Raw genomic sequence first — 26038 nt, 5'->3', positions numbered from 1 at the left:
TGCGCTGTTCGCTTGTGTCCGCTTAAAATAAGACCCTTTTTATAATCGAAATTTAACTACTAAAACCAATTGGAATCGGTCCAGAATTGATGTTAAACTGTTCCTAAGGCTTTATACTATTTTTCCATGTACAAATCATAAGGTAAAAACCTTTTTTTATATCCTAAAACATCGTCTGAAAATGGTCGATTTTGACGTTTACGGGCGATTTTAATGCAGACATTAATATTTTCAGGTGGTGTTTTATAAATTTTGCTTTTTAAATACCCCTAAAGGAAAAAATCTAGTGATGTTAAATCTGGCGGCCATGCGGGCCATTGAATTGCACCACGCCTGCCGATCCACATTCTGGAAACTGGTCATTAAGCCATTCTTCAAAAAATGGTCCAATGATTTCATTACCATAAATTTTGTTTGAATAAAATTTGTTGATACTTTTTGTTTTGCTATATATTTTTTGCTATTTAAAATAATATGTGACACTATAAGGCAACCATTGAACCTACCAAAGTTTAAGTTGATAAAATATCTTTTATTACCACACATTTTTGATTACTATTCGCTTATACTTCAACTGATTTTGCTTTTTTCGATTATATGCCCTTTAAAATGATGTATCACACTTAGGGTAGCCATTTATAATATAAAAGTTTAAGGTCAATTAAATATCCCAGATATTTTTGGTCATTATTCGCTGGTACGTCAACCGATTTAGTTTTTTTAGCACCGTTGAATAGACATTTTTATAATAATAATAATAATAATAATAAAAACGTTTATTAGTCACTCAAAAAGCAAAAAGTACAAACAGAGGTACACAGACAGTGAACAACACTATGTTATTTCAATGTAAATAAAAAAAATAAAAATATTATTCGTTACCCTTAACAATATAATTTTGTACACACAAAGGGTGATTCAAATTGAGTTTCCATATTACAATTTTTTTTTTTTTTGAAACGCTACTGAATTTGTCAACGGCAACGTGACATTTCTAACGTCAAAATATAAACAAAACAGTCATGGAGCAATATACGACCGAACAACGTGTTAAAATTATCCAAGCCTATTATGAAAACGGCCGATCAAGGAAAAATACATTTCGTGCTTTACGTGAATTTTTTGGCGCACAAAATCGGCCTTGTGAGAAGACAATTTGGAATTTGGTACAAAAATTTGAGCAGACTGGATCCGTCGCTAACATCAAAACTCCTAGGCATGCTCGTAGAGGTCGGTCGGAACACAATATTGCTATTGTTGCCGAAAGTGTGAACGAAAATCCAAGAACATCGATTCGTCATCGATCGCAGCAACTGGACCTTACATATTCCACTACACAGCGGATTTTAACAAAAGATTTGCAGTTACACCCATACAGAGTCCAAATAACGCAGGAATTGAAGCCTAGGGACCATCAACAGCGCCGTGTATTTGCTGAATGGATAAGAGAACAAGGGGCAAATTTTCCAATGAAAATAATCTTTAGCGATGAGGCACATTTTCACCTTGGGGGCTTCGTAAATACTCACAATTGCCGTATTTGGGGATTAGAAAATCCAAGACAGATTGTTGAAGTGAAAATGCATCCTCAAAAGGTGACTGTTTGGTGTGCCTTTTGGTCCGGAGGCATAATTGGTCCATTTTTCTTCGAGGATCATGCGGAGAACGCTGTTACGGTTAATGGCGTTCGCTATCGGAACATCATAACAGAATTTTTCTGGGAACAGTTGGAAGATATGGACATCGAAGATCTCTGGTTTCAACAGGACGGTGCCACCTGTCACACATCAGGAGAAACGATCCAAGTACTGCGCGGCAAGTTTCCAGGTCGCGTTATTTCACGTAACGGTGATATCAATTGGCCGCCGCGATCCTGTGATTTAACTCCCTTAGATTAATTTCTATGGGGGTATCTTAAGAGCAAAGTCTACAAGAATAACGCGAACACCATTGCGGAGCTGAAACAAGAGATTAGACGCGAAATTACCAACATAGGTCCTGATTTGTGCCACAGAGTAGTCGAAAATTTCTCCAAACGGATTACGTCATGCCACATGAGCCGCGGCGGTCATTTACATGATGTCATCTTTCATACATAATTGTAATTAACTACCTTCAAGGGGAAAATAAATATTTTTCTATAATTTTCAATTTCTTCTTTTTTTTTTAATATTTTTAATGTGGAAGCTCAATTTGAATCACCCTTTAGTAATAATTTATACCTACATACAATTATGATTAAAAATCGTATACAAAAAAAATAAACAGGAACATATACCTTAAAAAGGAATGGGATAGAAAGAGGAGAGGGGAAGGTTAAACTACACACAACCGCAATGTCTAGGGATAATTTAGAATTTTCTTAATTTTTTTTTTAATTTGTTAAAATTTTATTTACTTGCTATAAATATAAAAATATCTAGACTTTATCCTTATTTTAGACTGCTTAAACCACACTGTACATTTTTCTACTTAATTTATTTATCTCAAATAAATAAACAAATACACATATCGTTATTTATTGTCTTGAATTCTTTTACCAAAAAAAAGTGTTTGCGTTTTTTTGGAAAAAAGTTTGTTCATAGAGCTCAGTATAGTTCTTGCTAACCATGCAGCGCAGACATTTAACGAGAGAAGAAATGATACGAGCGGTGGGCCTTTTAGATGGTGGTATGACGCAAGCACAGGTTGCAGTGAACATGGGCACTACTCAAAGCGTAATTTCACGCTTATATGCACGGTATCGAGAAGAAGGCGATGTGGCGGAAAGGCATAGAGGTCGCTTACGTATTACAACCCCTCTACAGGACCGCTTTTTACACTTAAATGCTCGAAGACGCCCCACTGTAACAGCACCAGAATTGCAAATCATGCTACAGCAAGTGCATAACGTTGAGGTTTCAGCCGATACTGTACGCCGACGTTTGCATGAAAACAACCTACGTAGTCGTCGGCCTTTAAGGGTGCAACCGTTGTCCTGGGGTAATCGAGGAGTACGACTTTTGTGGGCGGAAGAACATTTGTTGTGGCAAAATGAAAGTTGGGCAAATGTGCTGTTCACTGATGAGTCTCGGTTTGGAATTTACCCCGACTCAAGAAGAGTTCGCATGTGGAGAGAGCCTGGAAACGCAAACCGCCTGTGCAATGTCCAGGAAGTGCATTCTTTTCGTGGCGGAACCATCATGGTTTGGGGAGGCATTAGTATTGGAGGAAGAACAGACCTCATTTTATTAGAAAACTTTTTAACTGGCAGATTATACGTGGATCAGATACTGGCACCTGTTGTTATTCCGTATGCAGCAGCAATTGGTCAAACCTTTGTTTACATGCACGACAATGCCAGACCACACACTTCAAGGGTTGCTAGAGAGTTTCTAGAAATGAATAATATCGATGTCTTACCATGGCCACCTCAATCCCCGGACCTAAACCCCATTGAACACATGTGGGATATGCTTCAAAGAAGAGTTCTTCGTATGGAAAGACCAAGAGACAATAGAAGAACTTTGTTTCTGACACTTCAAGAAGCCTGGAATGAGATACCCCAAGATGATATTGATCATTTAATTCTAAGCATGCCCAGACGATGTCAAGCAGTTGTGAACAGTCGTGGAGGTCATACAAGTTATTGAATATTGTTTTTGTTTATTTTTTGTTAATTTAAAATTAAGAATTAAATTTTTGTAAAACCTAGTTTCTCAACAACTTTAATTTTTTTGCATTTTTTTAGAAAAAATATAAATTATTTAAAATTTTTTGGGTTTTTTTATTACCTTATAAACTACTCTTAAACTTGCAAATAAATTTAAAAAAAAAGATCATATTAAAAAATATATATACAAATTTATTCAAAATATCCCTAGACATTGCGGTTGTGTGTATAATATCTATATATATACATATATTTTTTTTAAGTTAGTTTAGAAAGAGAAAATGTATGCGTTGAACAAATGCCGCTTAAATTTGGCTTTAAATGCGTTTTCGGACATCGAAAAGTTTAATATTTTAAATTTATTTACAAGGTGCACTATTACATACGAAAATGACTTTTTCAAAATTTCTTTATTGTGAGAGGGAACAGTTAATAAATTTTTTCTTCTTATAATTAAATTGTGTACATCTGTTTGATAGGTCACCCTTTTAACTAGATATGGTGGAGTTTCCCATTTAAGCACCTTATGAAAAAAAAACAAACAGAATGCAGCAATCGTCGATTTTTCATATTTAGCCATGCTGCGTCCTTCAGCTTATGATATGTATGCTCTCTTCTTGTTATGCCAAATATAAGCCTAAGCAAGAATTTTGCATTTAAAACGTGCCTTTGGAAAAAAATAGATCTTAAAGCAGAATATCCAGTTTTCAATTTGAGCGTAATATGCTCTTTAAATGATAATTTATGATTACCAGACCACGATTCTTGGCACTGTTTTTAAAAATAATTTCATCGTTATTAAGTTCAATTTTTAAATTTCTCAAAAGGGCAGCTCTATGGCTATCGCTACAGAAAAGAATAGCTGTTGATTTAGCAGAGTTATTTTTTAAATGTAGCTTTTGAATTTACGCTAAAATATTTATGCTAAGATCAGCATTCATTTTTTGATTGGCTTGAGCAACATCAATGTGTTTAAACGAAAAATAAATTTGAGTGTCACCAGCGTAGTTATGGTGTTTACAATATTTTATTATTTTTGCTATCTATGATATATAAAGTGTATAGAGCAATGGGCTAAGAATACTACCTTGGGGAACGCCAATAATCACATCCAGGGCTTTCGAAATTTCGCCATTTAATGTTACCTTTTGATTCCGGCCAGACAGATAAGAATATATTAAAGAAACGGCCGACTCGCAAAAGCCGAAATAATATAGTAATGCTAAAAGAATTTTTTGATTTACCAAATATCGTCAGTTACTTGAGTTAGTTCAGTAGTACAGCTGTAACCTTTACGAAAACCAGACTGATATTCTGGTATTAGCTTATGAACATTCAAGTAATTCAGAATTTGTTGTTCCATAACTTTTGAAAGAACAGGAAGAATACTTACAGAACGAAGATTATTAAATTCAGTGGGGTTTTTTATTTTAGGCAAAGGAATGACATTAGCCCGCTTCCATAATTTAGGAAAAATATTTTTTTCCAGGCAGACATTTATAATGTGGGTAAGCGGATTAATTATCTAGGTACAACAGAGCAAAACAATAGATATATTCAAATTATCCACACCAAATGCTTTGCTTTTTTATATTTTGTAGAACTTTAGCAACCACGTCCTGAGTAATCAAATTAAATTCAAATTCATTAGGAGAAATTCTGTGTTGTTAAAATAAATTGACAAATTCATCATCAGTTTTATTATTCCCACTATTTATGCTGGTAAAAAAGGAAAAAAAATTTCGACGTCTTGTAAGTGCAAAGGGAGGTGAGCATTCGATTTTTTAGAAAGATCAATATTTTTTAATTCACACCAAAGTTCTTTATTATTACAATTTGCAAATTTGAAATTTAAATATACATCTTTTTCAGCTCTTATTGCACTTAAAGTAACATTTCTAATTTGTTACTACACAAATTGATTCTGTACCATTTCCAGAATCAAATTGTTTGTAAAATCTATACAATTGTTGAATTTTTATTCACCTATTTTTAAGAGTGCTCCATCAAAGTCAAACGCTTGCTAACGTTATACTGAAAAATAACAAATGCGTGCATGCGCGTTGTCTATTATCTTTAAACACCTCTCTATGCGTAATGATCGATTCCCCAACCTGTATACTTATGAAATGCAGATGGTAATAAAAACTGAATATGGTCTAAAAATTGTATTTTGCTTGTATAATTTATGTAGTTGCAATGAAAAAATACAATTTTAAGATACCTTAGACTTAATGCATAAAAAAACCTATAATTTTCAAGCTCGCTAACTGAAAAAATTTTAATTGAACATAATATTTTAGCAAACGTTTTCGCTTTATTTGTTTATTTATTTATTTATTAACGGAGCCTTATTGTAAATTAAGGCCCGAAAAAGTGTAAATAAATGATACACTCGCACAAATAATTTATTTAAATCGCCGAAACAAAACTAATTGATTAAACCGGAAATGTTTGCCCGTGCGTATTAATAATGCAAAATGTATTTACTAGTTTTGAGTAGTCGCCCACAGACAGAACACAGAAACGATTTAATTTTCTAAAGTTCTAGAAAGTTTATAAGTTTGATATGGAGAAAGTAATAAATATTAACTGGAAAAGTTTCCGGAAGGGACTTAATTAAGTATTAGGGACTCGGGGTATAAATAGTATGACAGGATGCGATGATAATTACGAAACGTCCGTATAATAATTAAAATTTATTATAAGAATCCGATCTAAAAGCACTTCAATATCGAGTTTTTCAACTTTTCAGCATCTCGACCGAATTTCGTGACTTAAGTTCTAGACGGAAAGCTCGTGACTAAAAAAACCTTCATACTTCAGATCGATTGGGAATTTTTCTGAGTTTAGTTTCATATTAATTAAATGAGTCTGGCTGAGCAACAACGTTTTGTTTTATGCAATATATTTTTTAAATTAGCAAAAAAATCAGTGCTAGTCATCATACTTCAGATCACTTTTTTGTAAAAAGTAAACTTTAAAGACTTTATTGTAAAAAATTAATACAAATAAATGTATTGTATAAGAAATTTTTACAAACGGCGAAGTTGAGGGAGGCTTGCCTATCTTAATATACAGATTGGCGAATGGATCACTGCACATCACCGCCGGAACGGTACACTGGTTTTCTAGGTTCGAGCTCGATTATTTTAAATTTTATTTTAGTAAGCGTCTGACGTCGGTGGGAGCTGCACACATGTATGAAGCTTTTATGGGAAAATCGGAATCGTATATCGGCCATCTTGCTTGGCAAAATTGACAGAAATGACGTTGTTGACATTGACTGATTGAATATCATTTATCATATTATTTGAGTTTGTTTTTCATTTTAATATATGCTAGAAGATATGCTTTTATATTGTCAATTTTACGCGTCCTGCTTACGATGATGTATGGTGGGGGGTTCCCATTTGACATATCTGGGTGAGGTTAGCTGGAGGTGAGGAGGTGATTGACTAATAACTTATGTTATGTAAATAATAACTTTATTAAATATAAAATTCAGTTTCCCTGTATACCTAAATTAACGTGTTTTTTTTTTTTGTTAAGAAGTTATTGAGGGTGGTTCGTTTATGCATGTAAGAGTTTTCTTGGATGTACATGATTATTATACAAGAAATCATGTAAAATTTATCCCGGCCAACACTGTTAACAGATGTAATGCGACCCAAATCCTCGATTCAATTCTTAACAGAAGCTTCATAGAATTCAACAATTTGCCACACGACCCTACCATGCGATGTCCTCAGTAGTACAAAGAAATTTGGCACATCTGCATATTTTTTTTTTAAATTTTTAAGAATCATGTTGACCACGAAGTGTCAAATAAAGCGTTGCATAGTTAATTTGAATGCCATTCGTAGTCAAGTAGGTCCCAAAAACAGGATTCATGACTGAATTTTCGCTTCGCTTGCAGTATATAAAACCAGATAATATACCCATAGTTCATAATTAGATAGGAAAGTGAATGGCGTTGTTCGACTTGACAAAGTAACCGGACAGGGGCTGGTGTACCACTTTAAATAAGAAACGGTGTTAGTTCTTAATAAGTTTGTTATGTAATAATAATAATAATAATTTAGATATTGGATAACGCCTGTGTTGCTCTTGAGTTTAAAAGTAGGGTGTGGTCTAAAATTTATGAATTTTATCTGCATATATAAAACACCGATTTCATCACACCAACTGGATCAAAAAACGTTGACAAGTTTGACAGAACTTAACATTGTTTATTAATTTATAGTATTGTTGTTAATTACTAAGTTTATAGTATAATAGGTGGGAAATTCAAATTTCAATTATTTAAGCTTTATTTTGTAAGCCACACTTTATATCCTAAGTTAAGTTTCACCTGGTTCTCCTTTTCTTGCATTCATTTCTCTATCCTCTTTAATTCTAGGAAGTAAATAAATACCTGATTAAAATAAATACTTGTTGCTAGGAATGTTGGGCTAGAATTTTGGGAATATTACTACAGGTATTAAAAATCGAATTTGTTGGAAAAAAAGTAGTCATGTCATGTCAATGGGTTTATTCTAACTTTTACCAAAAAATTGCGATTTTGGGAAAACCGCTACTAGGTATCAAAAAACAAATTTAACCATTAGATTAGTGGGAAAAAGGGAGTCAAAAATAAAATTTTTTAGATTGGTATTAATATTTTGATTTGCAGATTATTAGCGTTAAAGTGAAAATAAAGACGATTATCGTCGGCGTATACAAATGATAATACAAAATTTTAAGTCTTTAAATCGGCAAGTATAAATTGCATAAAGAAGTGGTCCTAATATACCTCCTTAAGGGACACCTACAAATAGAAGTACCCTAAATAGAAATGGAACTTTCTAAAACTCTTTGCTGTCGATGATTACTCAAAAAGGAACTAAAAAACTTAGGTACTCAGGATTGTTGATGCTTATTTGACCGCCGTGTTAATATACTGTTTCAATCATTTGTAAGGGTACAACAGGCCATCGAGAAAAAAAATAATTTTACAATTGTAAGTATAATTGCGATGTTTGGTACGTAAAAAAGCAAGAAAAATAAGCTTTTAGGACATAATAAGAAGTTCAATGTAAACAATTTGAAAAAATATTGTAAAAAATATTAAAAAGTATTATGAAAATGTAAATACGTTAATTATTCTCCTGGTTTTTGTACTATTTCATTCGTATTTTGTAGTTAGGGTCGATTAGTAAGGTTTATTTAGTATTCTACTTACGTTGAGTTTAATATTTGCATCTATAGTGTCTAGTTTTAAGACTTTATTTTCACAACTTAAGTTAGATTTACAAATAATTATATCCTAAACATAATTGTACTATTGTGAAAAGAGGCGAATTCCAGCTGTAGAAAACCTATATAAATAGGTTTATTTACCCTCCTCTACCTAACCTTAGATATCCATAGTACGTTAATTCAAGAGAGAAATCTTACAAAACATAACTATTATATATTATCAATTATCAATAGGGCATACATTTTAAAATAGCAAATAGAAAGGAGACAGATTTAAAAAGTTTGAAGAAAAAAGTGCTTGAAGTTGTATTATAGGCATATTTTTTTTACTCAACTGTCCTGCTGGAAATAATTAAAGATTTTATATGTTTAAAGACTCGTGGTTCCAAAATCCTGAAACAATCGGGAATAGGGTTGTGAAGCTTTGAAATAGGAAAAACTCATAAATAGATGTTCGATGTAGAGGAGGTGTTATCAAACCTTTAAATCTAACATTTATATTATGTACAAGCGATCTATAGATAATTTTATTGTAAAGATATATAGGTGTCTTATAAAATAATAACCTGTTATAAAAAATATGCACAATGCACTGTACGCCTGGTTTCCATTTTAAGCCAGTTTGTTTCAGAGAGTTTATAAGAAATTCTTTCACATTTACGGACTCCATAGATCCATAGCAAATAGGAATTTTGCACTCCTTGTATACGTTTTTTTTTTGAATTTGTGTCAAGCAGTTTCCATAAACGACATCACCATAGTCAAACATATATAGAACGAAAGCGTTACATAAAATTGTTTTTAATCTTTGTGATGGAATGTGTCGATTGCTGTATAATAATTTAAGTCTAAGATAAGCTTTTTGGATACAATGAGATACGTGCTGGTCAAATCGCATTTGACCAAGTCTTTAAAAGGGACGCGTTTCGTGACATTTTATTTAGTTTTCATTGTTTGACGTTGCCAATTGGAATGTTGCTGCTTATTCGACCGCCCTCTGCTACTATTATTTAAGAGTGTAATTTTGCTTACCCGATAAAACTATCGCTTGTTGTAAAAAAAATAATTTTAAGTGTATAAGAAAATAAGTAGTGGAGCACTCAGTATTGTTGTTGTTTATTCGACCGCCGTTTTCATGTACCTTTTAAACCATTTGTAGCTGTAATTTAATCGGAAAAAAATTATTTCTACAAATATAATTATAATTGATGATATCGGTTTTCTCAAAATCGCAAATTTTCTTTAAAAATTAAAATAAACCCATCGACATGGTACTCGCCTTTGACTACTTTCTTTTAGTAAATGCAATGGTAAAATTCGATTTTTGATACCTATAGCGATATTAGCAAAATAGCATTTTTTGGTAAAAATTTGAATAAACCTATCGACCTGATACTCGTCTTCAACTACTTTTTTACCATTGAATTTGTGGGTAAAAAGTAATCGAAAATGAATACCATGTCTATCTGTTTCCAATTTTCCAATTCCAATTTTTATCAAAAAATGCTATTTTGGGAATATTACTACAGATATCAAAAATCGAATTTTACCAATAAATTTATTTGCAAAAAGTAGTCGAAGACTATAAGTACCATATCTATCGATTCATTTTATTCTCTAAGCAAAGGAATACTCCAGGAACTCAGTTAAAAACAATAGGGTTAAATTACAAACTAAATTCGAATATCAGCAATATAGAGCAAAGCATGCACGTTGATCGTGAAAGTTTCTGGATCTTTTTTAGGACCAAGACTATGTGTGGCATATCAAAAGTTATGCAAGGCAAGCCGCAAGGTAAGGAATGCGGTGATTAAAATAACATTGCAAATTAGTTTGTGTCTCTACTGAAGAACTCAGTGCATATTGAGAATAATTATCAGAATGTCAACTATAATCGACTTGACTCTGATTAGTGAGAACCAAAATAGTGGTCAAAAAAGGTATCAAAAACTTAAAACCAAAAAATTTACGGGTTTTATCAAGCCTTTTTTATATATAAGGGGTGCATGGACCTCCCAGCCTTGAATTTGGCCATCCAGCATTCCACTTTTCCAGAAAATCTAAAAAGGCATAATTGTCCCTGTTTTTAAAAATTGTTCTTAAAAAGATTTTAGAAATTATAGATCAATAATACAAAAAATAGTTAATTCTTTGATTAAAAGATTTGAAAATATTTTTCATGAAGATCTTTTAAAAAATATCAATGATACAATTTCTGATGAAGCAAGCTTCAGCTTATGATGCCGTAAATAATCAAACACAACTTGACACGATATATACAGACTGTGCTAAAGCATTTGACCTGGTTGTATGTTTTTTGTCACATACTTTTCATTTCAGATCATACACATCAAGTTAAAATTGGTAAATCATTATCAAAACCATACATTGCAACCTCTGGAGTTCCTCAGGAAAGTAATGTTGGTCCCTTACTCTTCATTATCTTTATTAATACGATAGTAAAATTCATAAAAAATTTTTCTTGTTTAGTTTTTGCGGATAATTTTAAGCTTTTCAAAAAATTGTATCTTTATCCGATTGTTTGGTGTGGCCAATTGGTTTTTGCAAAACAAAATGTGCCTTCAGCTGGTAAATAAACTTTGACTACTCCATCTACAAAATAAAGTGATACATGCAGAGTAACTTAAAATTTACATCTTATTATGAATTTGTTATCAATAACGGATATAAAAAATTTGCTTTTATTATTCGTAATTCTAAAAAATGTAAGGACTGTTGTAAAACTTTACAATTCTATTGTTAAGCCTCACCTAGAATATGTGGCAATAATATTGAATGTGTACAGAAAAAATATTGAGATTTTTATGCCTAAAAGATGATAATGCATATCCTTACCTTGTTTCTTATAAAAGCATGTTACAAAGCTATAGGGTTCAAAACTCTATGATTGCAGGAAACAACATTCTGTGATTTTTATTTATTATATATGTATTATTAAACAACATAAAATATCAAAGATGCACCCTTATTAACTCAATAAATGTTCCTAAGGTCAGTCTTAGATGTAGGCATGACGGGCTGTTTAGTATTAGATCCTCATCTGGCAGTCCTTTAAACGAAATTTTAGAACATTGTAATAGTGTGTGTAACTGTAATAATATTCACTTTTTTAACACATCTGTAAGTGAAATGAGAAATTTAATAATATATTAATGTAACTTTTTAATTTGCCATGAACTATTACTTTTAATTATTTAAATATTTGTGTCTACTTCAAATTATTGGCATGCAATTATCTCTGCGATAGGTTTTAGTATATAACCATTTTTTTTTGTTTTATGTTCGTTATTCTTTAAGTATGTTGTTATAGTGTAATTACCAATAAAATAAAAAATAATCAAAGTTTTATTATTTCACAACAAGACAAGGTTAATGGGCGCTATACTACTAAGATATTTAAATAGTTTTGACATTTTCTCTCATACCGAAATTGACAGAACAAAACCTTCTTTTTATATAAAGTTACCGTGCTAATCGGATGTTGATGTCTATCAAAGTTTGCTTCGTAGCCGACTGTTGATATTCTTAAATTAATAAATTAAGAGCGTTTTTTCTAAGTTGTTCTTAGTTTTATCAACAAAATTACATACTTTGCTGATATGTAGCATTCATAATTTAAAAAAAATAAATTTTGAGTTGAATTCTGGTTCTCTGGAAAGGGGTTATCCTAAGACAGTTGTTCTAAATATCTTAAGTATATATTCCTCGAATATCTTACAATCGTCCTTGTAATATGGTCATCCTAAGGAACATCTCACTTAAACTGAATACAAAGTTCGTTACACCCAATAAACCGTTATATACCTTAACTGCCTTTAAATTATTTGCATCATACTCATACATGCTGTAAGTACATATATGCATAATTTATATTACATTCTTCTTATGCGGTATTCCAGTAATATTGGGCTATTAATATTGGTATACTACGTATGCACGTTATTGATCGAATATATACATACATGCATATGGAGGGGTTACTTCTATATTTCCAGCTTGTCATAATTATTTTTTTTTACTTTTATATCTTTATAAATGTATCTAAATGCGGTATGCTAAATAAATAAATATTTTTTTGCTTTTAAATTAAATTAGTTTTATTGTTTGATAAAAAATATAACGAAAACAGTGATTTGCTTATCACGAACTTACAAACAGATTATAGGAATGCTAATGCATTATATTCAATATATGATGAATGCAGGTAGAATTGCTATTCGAATTTAACTGTACCAAGAAACTAATTAGTGATAGTTAAATTCTATACTTATGTGGGAACCTCGCTATTTGCTTCTTATTTATAGACGATACCGGTTTTGGTTCATAAATCCATCATATTATGGGAAATATTGGACAGTTTTTTTTTTAAACTCTTGGGAATATTTCCTTGAAACAGAAAGCAGAGTATTTAGGAGATTGTTCTCTAGAAATGCTCTTCAAAAAATTGTTACTGAGGAGGATTTGGATGCACTTTTAAAAAATTTTGACTATGAGATAGATAAACAGGAAACATATAATAACGAAAAGAACCTAAATAATGTTCCCCAAGTACTAGAGTAATTTTAGAAATAACAAGTGAAGCATCACAAAATCTTCTACAGCAAGCACATTAAATGCTTAAGACATCCAATTCAAAATATTTGCCATGTTTAGTAGGTACTAATGTAACTATTCCTATTCCGGATGTCGACCGTGCTCGTGGATCTTTCCGCAATATAATTGCTGTTGTGATGGAAGTAGATGAAGGTAATGGAAATTATATACTTGGAACAAAGGATGGGATATTACAGCATTTATATGTGCGTTCTCTTAACCTTACTTAAATTCGGACTTCCTTTATATAGCCCTAATCACTACTAGTTATATTTTCTGAAATATCAGTTTTATTTTGCCAAAGGCACATGACTGGTCTTCAAGGTGACCACTAACTTCTGAGTCAAACTATACCATTTCCATTTGGAATATTTTAATGAAACAAAAATCATAGTATTTAGAATAGTATGCTCTACAAATATTGTTTAGGGTCAAAATCAGGCTAACTTATATATATTTTCAGATTTATAAAATACATACAATGTTTTTTTTTTCTTACATAAGGACGACGGCGGAATTGAATACTTCAATACCATAGTAGTCCAGCCCCACCTAAAATTAGTAACGAACCAAGGCAAAGGTTTCCACATCAGATGCCGCTACACGACCCGAAACAACACCGCATTCAATGAGGCCCTCAAAATGGAGTAAGTCCCAGCAATCATCTCTTAACCAAATGAACCAAATGTTTTTCATTCAATTATACAAAAATTTAGTCCAACCCTTACACCTGACGATCCAGTAACCGCGATGGCGGCCATGCCCGGGTGCAGCATGAAAATCTACTCCGGAGAACCGTCCAACCATTTGGTAGCTGAAAATGTTAAAATTGGTGACCCCCTGAGCCTGGTAGTCTCCATAGATAATCAGGATTTGTATGGGATTAGAGTGACGGACTGTGTTGTAAAAGGTAAGGACTTTATATTTTGCCCTGGTATGTTACTTTCGGCGGTCATCTTGGATAATTGCGTCACATTGTGGGAGGAGTCATTCGTATAGACAGAATTGTCACATGATCATTAAGTTATTCGTAAGTAATGGATCACGTGGCCGTGTGTCAAGTGATAAGGGGTGTGGCTTTGGCTTGTTTGATGCCAGTGGAAGTCGACAAGTAGTTTTCTTAAAAGTCATTATTGTGTTATTTTTTCAATGTGTCTGGAAGAAAATTAAATATATAACATAAGAAATTACAAGATTTAAAAAAAAATCTTAATAGAGTTTTTGATCCTATATTTTTCTGACGTGAACACTTTTAACGAATTCTTTATAAAATCATGTAAAAGCAACTTTGTTCCTAGTGATGACTATTAAATAATTATAAAAGTAAAACAAGAGATGGAATAAAAGTGAAATTGACTTTTTCGATTGTTACTGAATATGAAGTTATTGACATTTTACAAAAGCTTAAAACTAGGTCAACGGGGTCTGACCCGATTAATATTTACACTATTATCTTGTTCTGTCTTAAAATTATTCCTTAACAAACACACTATAAATTCTTGGGTTTTAAACTCGTGCATTCCAGCAGCTTGGAAACAGAGTTTTATGCCGATACTTAAAATGTCTTCACCTTTTTTGTATGCAGACCTAAGGTCGATAAGTCCACTCTTTCTAAGGTTTTAGAGAAGGTGATGGAATCTCAAGTGCAACTACAAAGGTTTAACATATTTCCTACAAATCAGTCAGGTTTTCGATCGGGTTTTTTATGTTCAGCAGCAATGGCAGCGGTACTTGACGATTTACTAGTCATTGGACCAGAGTAAAGTCTCAATACTTGTGCTACTTGATTACACAAAAGCATTTGATCTTATAAATCATAAAATCCTAATTTCAATACTTACAATTTCATTTTTTTGGGTTTTCAAAAATGTCATGTGCTTTTGTGTCTTCTCACCTCTCTGGCAGAACACAGCAGGCTGGATGGTGTAACTGCTTTTCATGCCAACTTCCAGTTGAATGGGATATATCTTTCACAGAATAATATTCTGACACCTGTCTTCTTCCTGTATATTCTTCATACTTCCGGATTTTATTCTTGCATAGCTTTGGAAACATAATTTTTATGCCGACGATATGCCGCTTTATTATTTATTTAATGGATCTGATTACAATACAACAGATAATATAAATTTTGATTTGAATAATATTTTCCTATATATTTTCCTAATATTTTCTAGATACAAAATCAAGGCTTCAAAATCGGTTTTTATGATATTCGGCATAGAGTATCTTCCTCATAATAATCCTAATATTATCATTGGGTATCATTTGATTCCAGCAAAGAGAACTTGCAAATGCATAGGTGTGTTTTTAAATGAAAAGTTGCGTTTTAAGGAACATATAATATCATTATATTAAGAAAAGCTTACTTAAAATAATTTATACACGTCGAGAATCTACGTCCTAATCTTGAAAGGAAACTAAAGCCAATGTTATGTGGATCGCTAGTGCTGTCTCATTATTATACATGATATAGTTAGTACACTGTATAATATATTTATTCTGCCTATGTTCCTACTGTAAACTTAGATGAAAATATGTGATGATGGGGTGTCTCATATATGGGTGAGTACCCTATGTTTAAGAGACCCCAACATGTATCTCAATGTTGACTTAAACAAGGCAATAAATATAAAAAGAAATCTAATTCTACACTAGGTAAAGTACATAACATAATAATTTACTGAAGCTGAAAAACCGAGAGAGATAGATAGAGAGAGACCCCAGATAAAAAGCACAAAGAAGAAAAAAAAAGTAGGAAAAGAACGTTCCAGTAGGGAGAAGTAAAGATGATCTATATAAAATTAACCTAGTAAAAGAACTATGACAGCACAGAGTGAAAATCTTGATAATTTGTATAAATATATTGTTTAATAAAAGAAAGGATATTATCGAACTTGAAACGGTGCAAAAAAGCATATATTTGTTTGAAGATGAGATTTTTTGAATAAAGGAATTCTAGCATTTTCATTTGTAACAGATCTTGTTTTGTGATAGTTATTCTTACCGTTAAGCGGTGTTTGTTTAATTTTTGTAAAATGAGCTATAAATATATAGGCTACAATTCTTGGGAATTTTTATCTCTTTATAAAGTAAATCAGTAGTGTATCTGAATGCTTTTTTATACGTAGCCTTATTTTGACATATTTAAACGATTGAAATGACATTATTGTCCAAATTTTTTGTTGAATATATTTCTCAGTTGATAAAACTTATGATACATTTTCGAATCTTTTTAGCACCTTCCGTAATGTGTTCTATCCAGCTTAAAGATTGATCTAATATTAAACCTAAATATTTCAATGAACTGACCTTTTAAATATGTCATGAACAGAGGCAATTTGGGCATACGTCTTCACATTTTATATCATTTATTTTGATTAAGTTTTCTGATGGTTGATCAGCAGAAGTTAATGAGAAAGTAATACATTTTGTTTTATCAATATTAATTTTAGTAATTTAACTTAATAAACTTTAATTTAGCCATTTTGGAATAATACGAAGAACAGTTTCTGCCTCATTATACACAATTGTTTACTAAAAAATATGATTAACCTATCGTTCGCGTAGGATATAACTATTTAATTATTGAAAGGTATTGATATCTTTAATGTTAATCAAGAAAACGAGAGGGCCTAATACGGTTCCCTGAGGGATATCTGTCTCTACAGTTTTACTGGAACTAATTCTGAGTTCTGTTATTTAGGTATGATTGAAATAGTTCTAAAGCTACTCCTCTTATGCCTATATTATACAGGGTGTTCAAAAAATAGACGGAGATATTTCAATGGGTGATTTCTTGTAAAAAAATATGAGAAAAAGTTTTTATAACCATGGTTTGGGAAATGCACAGTTTTCAAGATACAGGGTGATAATTTTTTTTTAAATATTAATTTTTTATCCCGGATTTTATAAGATATCCCGGGGGACATCTTAGCAAATATTATTGGCAGGAAAATGTACGCCACTACCATTTTTCCAACTTTAATATTTGTTGTTTGATTAAGCATTTAAAAATACAACTTTTTCGCCTCTTGTATTTTTTTCATATCTCACTTCGTTTTCGACAAAAAAAATAAATACCGTTTTATTGCATGCCACTGGACAAAATTGGTTTATTAATTTTTTGTAAAAAAATCACAGGTGCCTTGGAAAATAAAAAATCAAAAAAATTTCTAGGAGCTTTTTATTGCAACAACAACTACAAGAAATGTTGGAAATGTCCACCATCCATTTCTGTACACCTTCTCACTTGACGAATCATTAAACGATGCACTGGAGCTAAAATTCGAGGTCTATTTCTCACTTCTTCGCAAGCATTTACAATTTTATTTCTTAACCCTTCTATTGTTTGTATGGGACTAGTCTAAACCAGACTTTTAAAGTGTCCTCATAAATAAAAATCTATTGGATTTAAGTCAGGGGAGCGAGGTGGCCATTGAATTGGTCCACCTCTTCCAACCCAATTTTCCCCAAAGCTATACAAAAATGAGGAGGAGCTTCATCCTGCATAAAAGTTATTTGATTACGTACATTTAGAGGAACTTCTTCCAGCAGTACGGGCAATTCTTGTTGAAGTAAGATTCGCCGTTTAATCTTAAGGGTAAAAAGAAAGGCCCAATTAAATTGTCACCAACACCCATCCACACATTTAAGCAAAGAAAACTGGTTGCTTCCTTGGCAAAACTGCCAACATGGCAGAAAATCTCTTGGCAGTAATGCCTGCATACGTTGAACATGATACGGATACAAAAGTTGCCACACAATACTGTTGGAATGATTATCCCCTAATCGAGCTGCTATAGTCCTGGTACTTATACCAGGATTTTCTTCCACGGCACGTAAAACTGCCTCCTCAAGCGCAGGCGTTCTTACGGACCTCGGCCGGCCTCTATCATTGGTGGGAATGGCAAAACTTCCTAAGTAATTTTATTGTCAAAAACATCACGAAAAATAAATAAGAAAATTTACCTCTTTCCCGCAATCTACGGTCTACGCTTTCAAAGGTTTTACTATCTGGAAGTTGCCGTTATGAATACGCATCTGCGTACAGGCATCTCTCTGCATAACAATTACTCTAAGCATGTGCATACATTACATGCATGTCTGTCATTTCCCCAAAACTGTATTTTTCCATCACAAAAACCGAGATAAAAACTTTTTAGAGAAATTTCACCAAGAAAATTAGGTAAATATGATTTTCTAGGAGAACTGACGCTTGTCAATGTCAAACCTCTATGCAGGAATGATTTTTTACTTTCCAAGGCACCTGTAATTTTTTTTACCAAAAAATTAATAAACCAATTTTGTCCAGTGGCATGCAATAAAACGGTATTTATTTTTTTTGTCGAAAACGAAGTGAGATACGAAAAAAATACAAGAGGCAATAAAGTTGTATTTTTAAATGGTTAATCAAACAGAAAATATTAAAGCTGGAAAAAAGGCAGAGGCGTACATTTTTTTGCCAACAATATTTGCTAAGGTGTCCCCCGGGACGCCACTGGACCTTATAATTTTACTCTAATTAGGGCTAAATTAGCCTCGTAACAACAAGTAATACTGTCAAATTTCAAAAGAATCGAGTAAATATTTTTTTAAAAATGTATCACCCTGTATCTTGAAAACTGTGCATTTCCGGACCCATGTTTATAGAAACTTTTTCTCATATTTTTTTACAAGGAATCACCCATTGAAATATCTCCGTCTATTTTTCGAACACCCTGTATAACTTTTTTGGAACAATTTTATGAGAAACCTTATCGAACGCTTTAGCAACATCCATAAATACACAACCGCTCTTCTTGTTATGGTTCATTGAATTTAAAATTGCACTGTTAGTTCAAACGTAGCATCCTCTGTATTTTTATTTTGTAGAAAGTGGAATTGATAGTTACTGAAAGAACATTATTAGACTCGAAAAAAGACAGACATTAACTTTTAGATATTTCTCCTATATTTTTGAGATATTGCTAATCAGCGATATAGGTCAATAATTATTAACATCTATTCGATCACCTTTTTTGAACAAAAACTTAACCTAAACTTAAATGGTATGAATGAATATACAAAATAGATTTTTATTAGAAAAAAGTTGTTTTTCTACTACCGTACCTAAAGTACTCGTAATCACTTTAACACGTTTCCCAGGATTTATAAAGTTTCACTTTTTACGCACTTGTGCCTAAAAAAGTCCTTTCATGTATTAGTGCATAAAAAGGAATTTGACGTTTACTCGACATTTAATTTATGATTTGCCAAAAAAATTTTTTACGTTTTTTTTTTCACTAATGCGTAAAGTAATTTTTTTTTAATTTTCTTCGGTATCTAGTAAAAAAAATTTGTATGTTACACGTGTGTAAAATCGCCTTTTTTTAGTCATGGGAATTGAACCTTAGGCGAATGCAAACATTTTCCATTCATAAAAAAAGGATCATTTTACACGCTTGGTACATAAATAGCTATTTCATTTCCAAAAAAAATACCAGAATATCTTAAAAATAGGCTTTTTTTCACGACGTCCGTAACTTAAACTGAAGGCGGCAAAAGAACAAAATTTTCAAATGGTCTTCTACTTATAATGCGACCACGGCTATGAATGAAGTGGACTTTGATATATTTTTAATACTCTCTATCTGAATCAAAGTCGGCAGGTGTGATCAACGTACTTGGTAAGCTTGTTATTTGCGGATGAAAAACACCATTTGATGATATAGGTATACTTCTTGTTTTTATCTGATCGCTAAATTACTTTTTAGGTGTTATTGCACTCTTGGCTTGTCTTTTTATACTCTTCATTTAGCAATCTATTTCACAATATAATACGCGATACTAAAAACTATAAACTGCAAATATTTACCTTGAAATGATAGACTTTTTGTGTAGTTAATTTTTAGTTTATAATGTATTTTTTATATCTGTTTTTTTTTATATGTATATTTACTCTTTTAAGGATGTTTAACAGATAATTTGCAAGAATATTTAGATTAGATTCATATTTCGTAATTTTGGTAAATAAAAATTCTTTATTATTGTTATATTTTAGATGGTCTGGGCTGGGGAGAACAAAAACTAATCGACTCAGAGGGGTGTCCCACCGATCAAGAAATAATGGGGATGTTCCAGTATTCCGAGGACGCCAGTAGAGCGGAAGTCCATTTTAAGGCCCATAAGTTCCCTTATATCGCTTCGGTTTATTACCAGTGCAACGTCAAGTTGTGTCTGAAGGCCAACAATGGTTGTGACCTTACGGTAAGCTATAATACTTAAGTAATTTGTCCCTCCATTAATGACCAGGCTAATGGAAAAATTATCTTTAATTACCACTCTGTGTAAGAGTCGAATAATAGACTTATGATCTCTATGGGGGTCATAACGCGACGTCCGAGACCGTCGTTAACACATGAAAAACCCGTTAATGGGAGATCAGAGGTTAATCGAAATATTTATGAGTCCAAGTGACTTTCAAGGAGTGCTTATGACGTTGTAAATTGTAAATTAAACTTTCCGCGGTAGATTAGCGATATAAAAAGGGTTTGGGAGGAGTGTCGAGGGGGAAAATGGGGCTTGTCTGATGTATCGGCAAATTATATTAAAACTAAACAAAATGCCGGTGCTCATTTTTTATTGATTGATTTTTAGTTAAAATGACTTAAGTGACAAGCCAACACTTTTTTGATTCATACAATCTAGATGATTGTGACAGTTTGACATTTTTTCTAAGTGACATATCATTTATATAGGGTGTTTCAAAGTCATCCCTCAGTGTTCGATCGATTTTATTATTTTTTTAAACTTATTTCTTATGCTATTTGTAATACGACGTTTCAATAATTATTTATATTTATTGAAATATTATTATACTTTTTCAGTAATATTTATTATTTTTAAACACTCGAATTTTTGGAAAGAACTAAATATGCCGTAGTAGGCTGTGATACTGACAAGACAATATGAAAATAGAATGGATAAAGAAGCTAAAGAAAACTTATGTAATAAGGTATGAATTAGCGATTTTTGTACTTCTTCTACATCAGGGTGTTTTTTTAAGAGGTTTGGATTTTAAGTTGTCATAACTGTTTCTGGTGATCGTCAATTTGACAGTTGGTGGTGTATTCGTGGTCAGTACAGTTTGTCATTTCACAATGAATAGACTTACTCCAGAACAACGCTTTCAAATTGTGCAAATATATTTTGAAAATCATAGTTCAATTCGCGAAACTTACCGTGCGCTGCGTCCATTTTACGGTCGACATAATCGGCCATCCGAGCAAGTTATTCGAAAAACCATGGATCGTTTTCGTACCACGCATACTCTAGTTGATAATACGCATCCACAAAGACACCATACAGTGCGCACAGAAAAAGTTATTGCTGCTGTGGAGCATAGTGTTGAAGAGGACCCGAATGAGTCGATTCGCCATCGTGCACAACAATTGGTGCTGTGCCCATCCACTTTGCGGAAGATTTTGCAGCAACTTGTGCAAGAACTGAAACCGCGTGACCATTATGCGCGCCGTACGTTCGGTGAATGGGCGGAAAACAGTATTCAGCTTGACCCATTTTTTCAATCCAAAATTTTGTTCAGCGAACCGCTTCGTCAATAAGCAAAATTGCCGAATTTGGAGTGGAGAAAATCCAGAAGCTTTTGTTGAGACGCCCTTACATCCATTAAAAGTCACAGTTTGGTGCGCTTTATGGTCAGGAGGAATCATTGGCCCATATTTTTTTAAACATGATAACGACATTGACTGTAACAGAATGATAACAACATTCTGTTACAGTCAATGGATAACGTTCTAGAGCCATGATTGCCGACTTTTTTGTTCCTCAGTTGAACCGACTTGATGTGGCAGAGCTTTGGTTTCAACAAGATGGTGCAACATGCCACACAGCGCGTGATACTATCAATTTATTGCGGGAAACATTCCATGATCGCATAATTTCACGCAATGGACCTGTGAACTGGCCTCCACGATCGTGTGATCGCACACCCCTGGATTACTTTCTTTGGGGATAAGTCACATGTCTTCAAAGATAAACCACAGACGTTGGATCACTTGGAAGCAAACATTCGCCGCGTTATTGCCGAGATACGGTCCCAGATGCTTGAAAAAGTGGTCGAAAATTGGACTTCCCGATTACGCTACATTCGAACCAGCCGTGGCGCTCATATGCCCGAAATCATTTTTAAGCACAATTGGCATAACAATATCTTTTAAATAAAACCAATACCATGTCAATAATTTTTTTTTATAGTTTTATTTCACTTCAAATTTGTATACCTCTCAAAAAAACACCCTTTACTAAAAAAATTCTAGTAGATAAATACAATGTCGGTACAGTAACTTGTAATAAATTCAGTAGTTCATATAATTTTTTTCTCAAAAAAATTCTCGGACCCGTTGATCAGTATTTTTAGTTGCGCTCTTTTTTGTTGAAAGCAAAGTTATACAGTGTGTCCCAAAAATAAGATATGACAATTTTTTTAAATAGCAACCTTAATTTTTTTATTGCGTATTTTTAAAGACCGTATCAATTTGTACATAGCTGCAAAATTTCAAGTTTATGTGATTAACCGTTTTTAAGATAATTAACATAATTTTTTTTATTTAATATAAATTATAAAATCTGAATTAATTTCATTAATCATTTAATATTATCATAAATAATCTTGAAAATCGTTTTGAACATTTTTAACGATTTATGTAGAAATTAATATACAGTGTATCCCAAAATTGAAATAGATAATATAATGTTATCAATGATTTTTTTTCAAATCGCTTTATTTAAAAACGCTTTTATTGCTTATTTCTAAAGGGCATATTCAAAATTTGCAAAATTTCAGAATTTTTATGATTTACATCTACCAAGATAATCGAAAACACTTTGTTTTCAAGAAAAACCAAAATTTACTAATTTTTTTCCTTTTATAAGTGTTTAAAATGTACCCCATTTACTGTTTGTCAATGCCCAAAACGTACTTGAAATTCGCTTTGAACGTTTCTTATAACTTCTGGAGAAATTAATCTACACTCATGCCTTATTCTGTTTTTCAACTCATCAATGTTTGCGGGCTTGTAGACATAAACTTTGGATTTCAAATATCCCCATAGAAAAAAATCTTAAGAAGTTAGATCGGGAATCTTGATGGCCATTCAAAAGGTTCTCTTCTACCAATCCATCTGCCTGGAGTCTGGAGATATAGTATCCATGAAGTTTCAAACAGGATGTGCAAAATGGGGAGTTGTACCATCTTGTTGAAACCAGATGTTTCTTTTTGGTATATAAGCTTCTTTTTGATCACGAAACAGATCAGCTAGATTTGGAATTAATCCTTCTTGTCAAAATTATACATATCTCCATTGAGATTTTCTTCAAAGAAAATTGGGCCTATAAGCCTATTGGCCTGCCCCAAACATTAATTTTCTGTGGATGTTGAGTATAACCTTGCCTCATCCTTGTTCTCCATAAAGGCAATTTTGTCGATTTACTTCTCCGTTCGGTATAAAAAGTTGACTCATCAGCAAATACAATATTTTCTGCTTTAACAGTATTATTCTGCAGTAGTTCCATAAATTGTTTGCAAAATTCGATTCTTCTATCTGCATTTTCTTCATGGAGCTCCTGAATAATTGTTAGTTTAAAGGAATGAAATTTCTGTGCCTTCAGAACCCTTACTACTAAGGACTGGCTCAGTTCCAGTTCGCGCACTACTTGTCTAGCAGAAATGTTAGGATTTTCTTGAACGGATAATAACACATGAATTTTTGGGATTTTCATTGAGCGTAGATTCATGAGAAATAGTTGTTCTTCTAACGTTGCCATTTTTCCGAAATTGATTTTCAATTTTGCTTACAGTATCTTGCGATATACATATGGTATATCCGGATATGTATAATATGTATATGGTAAATCCGGATACATGTTTCTGAATAAAACCATAACCTTCTTTTCGGTTCCTGTTCTATCTCCATATCCAATCATCATTAAGACTTCAATCTTGTGGCTTTCAGTTAAATAGAGCATTGCGTTTAAATTAAAAAGAAGTACTTAAATTAGATTATTCGATTTATGATCAATAAAAAAAGACTGCACTCAAGACAAGTCTCTTAACAATAATAAAATTTACTACTTTTACTGATGAACGAATATAGAATGCCATATTTTTTCCAAATTTTTGAAATTCCTTACGGGACAAAAAAATTACAAAAAAGCAACACACGTAAAATTTAGGTAGTTCTAAAACCTATTCACAATAACCTATTTTACAGTATTATTTCGTGAAACCAAGTGGTTTAAGAATTTTAGATAAAAAGTAATAAATTACATATCTTGGAAACTACAGGTCACAAAAAATTGAAATCTTGCAGTATTGTATAAATCGATATGATCTTTAGAAATAAGCAATAAAAGCCATTAATAAAAAAATCATCGGTAACATTATAGCAGTTAAAAACGATTTTCAAATTATTTTTGATAATATTAAATGAACTACATTTTAAATATTTGTTAAAAAACTTTTTGAATAAAACAGATTTTATAATTTATATTAAATTTAAAAAAATTAATTAATTATCTTGAAAAATCAAATAAACTTGAAATTTTGCCGCTATGTATAATTTTATACGCTCTTTAAAAAAAACGCAATAAAAAATTGGGGTTGCTACTTAAAAAAATCATGTCTTATTTTTGGGACACACTGTATAACTTAATTTTCTACAAAAAAGAAAAGTTAAAAGAACTAAAAATACTGATATGACCGAGGTTCGGGGCTTTTTTTAGAAAAAAAAAAGTGTATGAGCTACTGAATTTATTCCAACTTACAGACTCACCCTGTATGACCCCAAAGAACTCTAAAATATGATTGCCTCTGATATAAGTGTTTGAAGACAACTTTAAAAAGTGGATTCAAGTCATCTAAAATTTTAGCTCAAAAACTGCATTCCGGTGATGCTGAAAGTGATGCTGAAAGAAAGGTATTTTTTTGTAACTGGCTAGAGCAAGGACTTATTGATTACCCCAATTTGTTAAGTGTGATATGGACCAATGAAAATAAATTTATAAACTGTGCCATTTTTAACAGAAATAATAAATTTGGATCCAAAATAATCCACGACAATTTCGGGAACTTTATAAAAATCAAATTTTCGGTTCTTATTTTATTAATGTAACTCTTTTATTAACGGAGATTCTTATTACTAGTTTCTAAGATCGGATTTTGAAGACTATTTGGATAACATAAATACTAATACAGTTTGTTTTCATCAAGACCGTGCTTCCCACGTAATACATGATAAGTTTCAAATTATCTTACAGAAAGGTTTGGTGACAGGTGGATGGGAAATAATGGTTTTGTAAGATGGCTGGCAAGGTCATATATTGAATATTTTAGATATATTTTTATGGGGAACACTAGAAAATTGAGTTTATGTGAAGGGGGAATTTTAAAATATTGAGAAGATAGGGTTAACTATTATTGGGGAGCTTAACAGATTTAGAAGAAGAGAAATAAACTGCGCGGTGCTCAATATT

General features: G+C 32.2%; 1 protein-coding gene across 1 annotated transcript in view; it reads left to right on the top strand.

Annotated features, from left to right (window-relative positions):
- Positions 1-26038, top strand: part of LOC126739513 (cuticlin-4) — a 105921-nt gene that overhangs the window by 50698 nt on the left and 29185 nt on the right. Inside the window, exons 5-7 of the mRNA XM_050445252.1 lie at positions 14012-14154; positions 14224-14417; positions 20550-20755. Of these exons, the coding sequence (XP_050301209.1) occupies positions 14012-14154; positions 14224-14417; positions 20550-20755 (543 nt within the window). The remainder of the gene's footprint in view (positions 1-14011; positions 14155-14223; positions 14418-20549; positions 20756-26038) is intronic.

The sequence above is a fragment of the Anthonomus grandis genome, chromosome 8 (genome assembly GCF_022605725.1).
Source record: "Anthonomus grandis grandis chromosome 8, icAntGran1.3, whole genome shotgun sequence".
NCBI lineage: Eukaryota > Metazoa > Arthropoda > Insecta > Coleoptera > Curculionidae > Anthonomus > Anthonomus grandis.
Note: the sequence above shows the minus strand (reverse complement) of the source record. Positions and strands in the feature narration are given on the sequence as shown.